The 3,131-nt window shown below is 37.8% G+C and overlaps 1 protein-coding gene across 1 annotated transcript; it reads right to left on the bottom strand.

The window, feature by feature from the left end:
• Positions 1–248: 248 nt before the first annotated feature.
• On the bottom strand, positions 249–2,117 carry LOC132176954 (cytochrome P450 71B37-like). Its single transcript, XM_059589120.1, has 2 exons — positions 1,126–2,117; positions 249–992 (listed from the first exon to the last, which is right to left on the bottom strand). Exons 1-2 carry the CDS (start codon positions 2,026–2,028, stop codon positions 378–380), a joined length of 1,518 nt encoding a protein of 505 aa, XP_059445103.1. The 5' UTR covers positions 2,029–2,117; the 3' UTR covers positions 249–377.
• Between the last annotated feature and the right edge of the window lie 1,014 nt (positions 2,118–3,131).

The raw sequence follows: 3,131 nt of genomic DNA, 5'->3' as shown, positions 1-3,131 counted from the left end.
TTGTTTAAAAAACTTAAGGCTCCGTTTACTTCGACGTAAAATGGTTTTCTTCGTAAAATATTTTCAAGAAAACCATTTTCTTTGAAAATATTTTCGGTCGAAGTTGATTTCTTATTGAAGTAACGTCTTCCAACTGTCATACACTCAGAAATATAAAACTGGAAACACGATACTCACATAGCAACAGGTCAATAATTCAAAGTAATTAATTGAGATATTTGTACCCAAGTCTCCATATAGTCTTGACGGTAAAGCCAAAGACAAAGGCTTAGGCTAATTAACTGCCATTTATTTCAGTCTTACAGATTGCACGTAGTAGCACATTTATTACAGATAAACAGGAATGCTCTTAAGCTCGGGCTATCATCTGATTGCCACTAAAACACTTTAACCGGCACAAGGTTTAGAGCTGTTTTTTTATGGGTAGCAAGGCTAAGACCAACCGACTCTTCCATGTCAATGTTTTCCTCCTTCATCCCATAGGGTAATTTCCAGTCGAAAACATACAAAAGATTTGCGAGTGCGTGCTCAATTGTTGATGTTGCCATATATATCCCAGGACAACCTCTTCGACCAGCTCCAAATGGTAATAACTCAAAATGTTGGCCTTTATAATCAATAGAGCCATCAATGAACCTTTCTGGGCTGAATTCTTCTGGGTTCTTCCAGTACTCAGGATCTCGTCCTATTGCCCAAGCATTGATTTGGAGTAGTGTTTTCGGGTAAATGTCATAACCATTGATCTTAAAGTGTTTCATGGCCTCTCTTGGAAGTAGCAGTGTGGCTGGAGGGTGCAACCTTAAAGTTTCTTTCAGTATCATCTTGAGGTAAGGAAGCTGATCGGTGTCTTCTTCAGTGACTTTTCCTCTGTTTCCAACGAAATTTCTAACTTCATCTTGGGCTTTCTTCATCACTCTTGGGTTCCTAACAAGCTCTGCCATTGCCCATGCCATTGTAATTGCACCGGTGTCGACTCCACCTAAAAACATATTCTGATATACGAATATCACAGGTAAGCTAGCAGAAGTTAATAAGTTTCATAATTAATGATAAGCAAATAAAAGACTGTGACCAAAGATTGTATTAAATACAGGAAACGGCCGGGACGAAAGATTGGCAGCTTACCAAGAGGACTGCCTTGATGTTATCTTTAGTGAACCGACCAGGGTCGTTTTGCTCCCTTTCTATTCTCAGGAGCACATCGATGATGTCCTTGTGCTCTTGTTCTGTCCTGTCCGGACTGAGGTGAAGATCAATGACCTGTTGGAAAAAATTATCCAACTTATGGGAAAGCCTTTCAAGCCTACGACGTCTACTAGATAGCTTGTCCATAATCCATCCCACGTACGGAAAGTACTCGGATGCATCGAAGCTTCCCATCAAGGCTTCAGCCCCATGAACCAGATCTTGAAATTTTTCATTATCCAAATCACTCCCGCGGAAACTCTGGCCGTAAGCAACCCTAAAAGTTATGCTTGCAGTGAGAGAATACAGCTTCTCAGAAAGATCAACAAGGGTTGCAGAGGACGAAGACTGGGATATTGAATTGATGAGCAAAGAAACTTCTTCTTCCCTAATGGACCGATATGATTGCACTCTCTTCACGCTGAAAACCTCAAGAACACATATTTTCCGTATCTCTCTCCAATATTCGCTATAAGGTCCAAAAGCCATGTCCTTATAATTATAAGTAAGTCTTCTAGTGGTGGCCATGATTGGCCTACTGCAACAGTCAAGATCATGAACTTTTATTGCCTCTCTTGCAGCCTCAGCAGAAGATAAAATAACAGTTGGTATGCTACCGAGATGAAGGAGCATCACGGGGCCGTATTTTTGGGAGAGTCGCCACAAAGATTGGTGAAGCAATTCACCAATTTGGTGCAAGTTACCTATAATGGGAAGCTTAGGAGGGCTTGGAGGAGGGCGTTTGTTTTGCCTTCGAGCATCCTTCTTCTTTTTGATCATGAGAAGGAGTAGAGGGAAAAGCAAGAGAAGAGGAAGCCAAATGGATAAGGGATAGAGAGCCATTGAAGGTTTATCTTTTATGTTCAATCACAGATCGTGCTTCAGCTATTGTTCTTCATCTATAAATATATATAGAGAGGTGCAAGAGAGACTGGGCAATATAAAGTATCCATTTTTGTCCCCGGTAGGCTGTTTGTTTGGTCACGCTGGCTTTTAGCCATGTTTGGCCAAATTCTTCAATCAAAACTTATCGTCTTATTAGAAAATTATAGCTGGTGGGAATATTGATGAAATTAATAATATATTACATATGAAGACAACCGTGACCGATCAACCAATGCTGCCATGTAAATTCCAAACTTAACCGACCGCCGGTTCCTAGTCCATTCACCATTCCCCACACGATTCTTCTTCGAATATGACCCGATTTGACATTTTCAAAAAAATTCCAATTAGTCCAATATTCAAGCTATCCTAATTAATACTTGATGTTAAAACTTCGGTCATTATTATTTTTTTTTTTACATGTCCGCATAGGAAAGGAAGATGGATTCGAACTAGTGACCTTTGTTTTATTAGGCGTGATCCCAACTAATTGAGCTACATCTTAGAGACACTTCGGTCATTATTATTGTTTACTTGGAGAACAATAATTTTTTAAACATGGAAAGTAAATGGGTAAAGTTCACTTAACCTCTCCATACTACTACCTTAATGACAATCTACCCCTTAAATTATCAATTGTAACAATGTAACCTCAAAACTACCAAAACAATGACAATGTACCCTCAATTTTAACAAAAGGATGAAATTACCCTTACTAAAATAAAAACAAAAATACTAAAATTTAATTTTTTTTTTTTTTCAAAATTGTAAGGGTATTTTTGTCTTATTGAATATTCGATAGAGGTAATTTCGTCATTTTGCTAGCATTGGGGAGTACATTAACATTGTTTTAGTAGTTTGAGGGGTAAATTGTCGTAATTGATAATTTGGGGGATAAATTATCATTTGGGTGATAGTTTGAAAGGATTAAGTGAACTTTACCCAAAATAAATAATGTCGAGAATTTTTTTTTTCTTCACATTGGATACATCATACATGCATGCAAAAGGAACGATATTACCTTTCTAATACTCCATATTAAATATCAATTAAATTATTTA

The sequence above is a fragment of the Corylus avellana genome, chromosome ca4 (genome assembly GCF_901000735.1).
Source record: "Corylus avellana chromosome ca4, CavTom2PMs-1.0".
NCBI classification, from domain to species: Eukaryota; Viridiplantae; Streptophyta; class Magnoliopsida; order Fagales; family Betulaceae; genus Corylus; species Corylus avellana.
The sequence above is the reverse complement of the archived record's forward strand: the minus strand, read 5'-3'. Positions and strand labels throughout refer to the sequence as shown.

Bases quoted from the DNA above. Each gene is read 5' to 3' on its own strand.
- LOC132176954 (XM_059589120.1), bottom strand. From the start codon at position 2,028: ATGGCTCTCTATCCCTTATCCATTTGGCTTCCTCTTCTCTTGCTTTTC. The intron at 993-1,125 runs GTAAGCTGCCAA...TTCGTATATCAG, and splicing joins ACATCAAGGCAGTCCTCTTG to AATATGTTTTTAGGTGGAGT.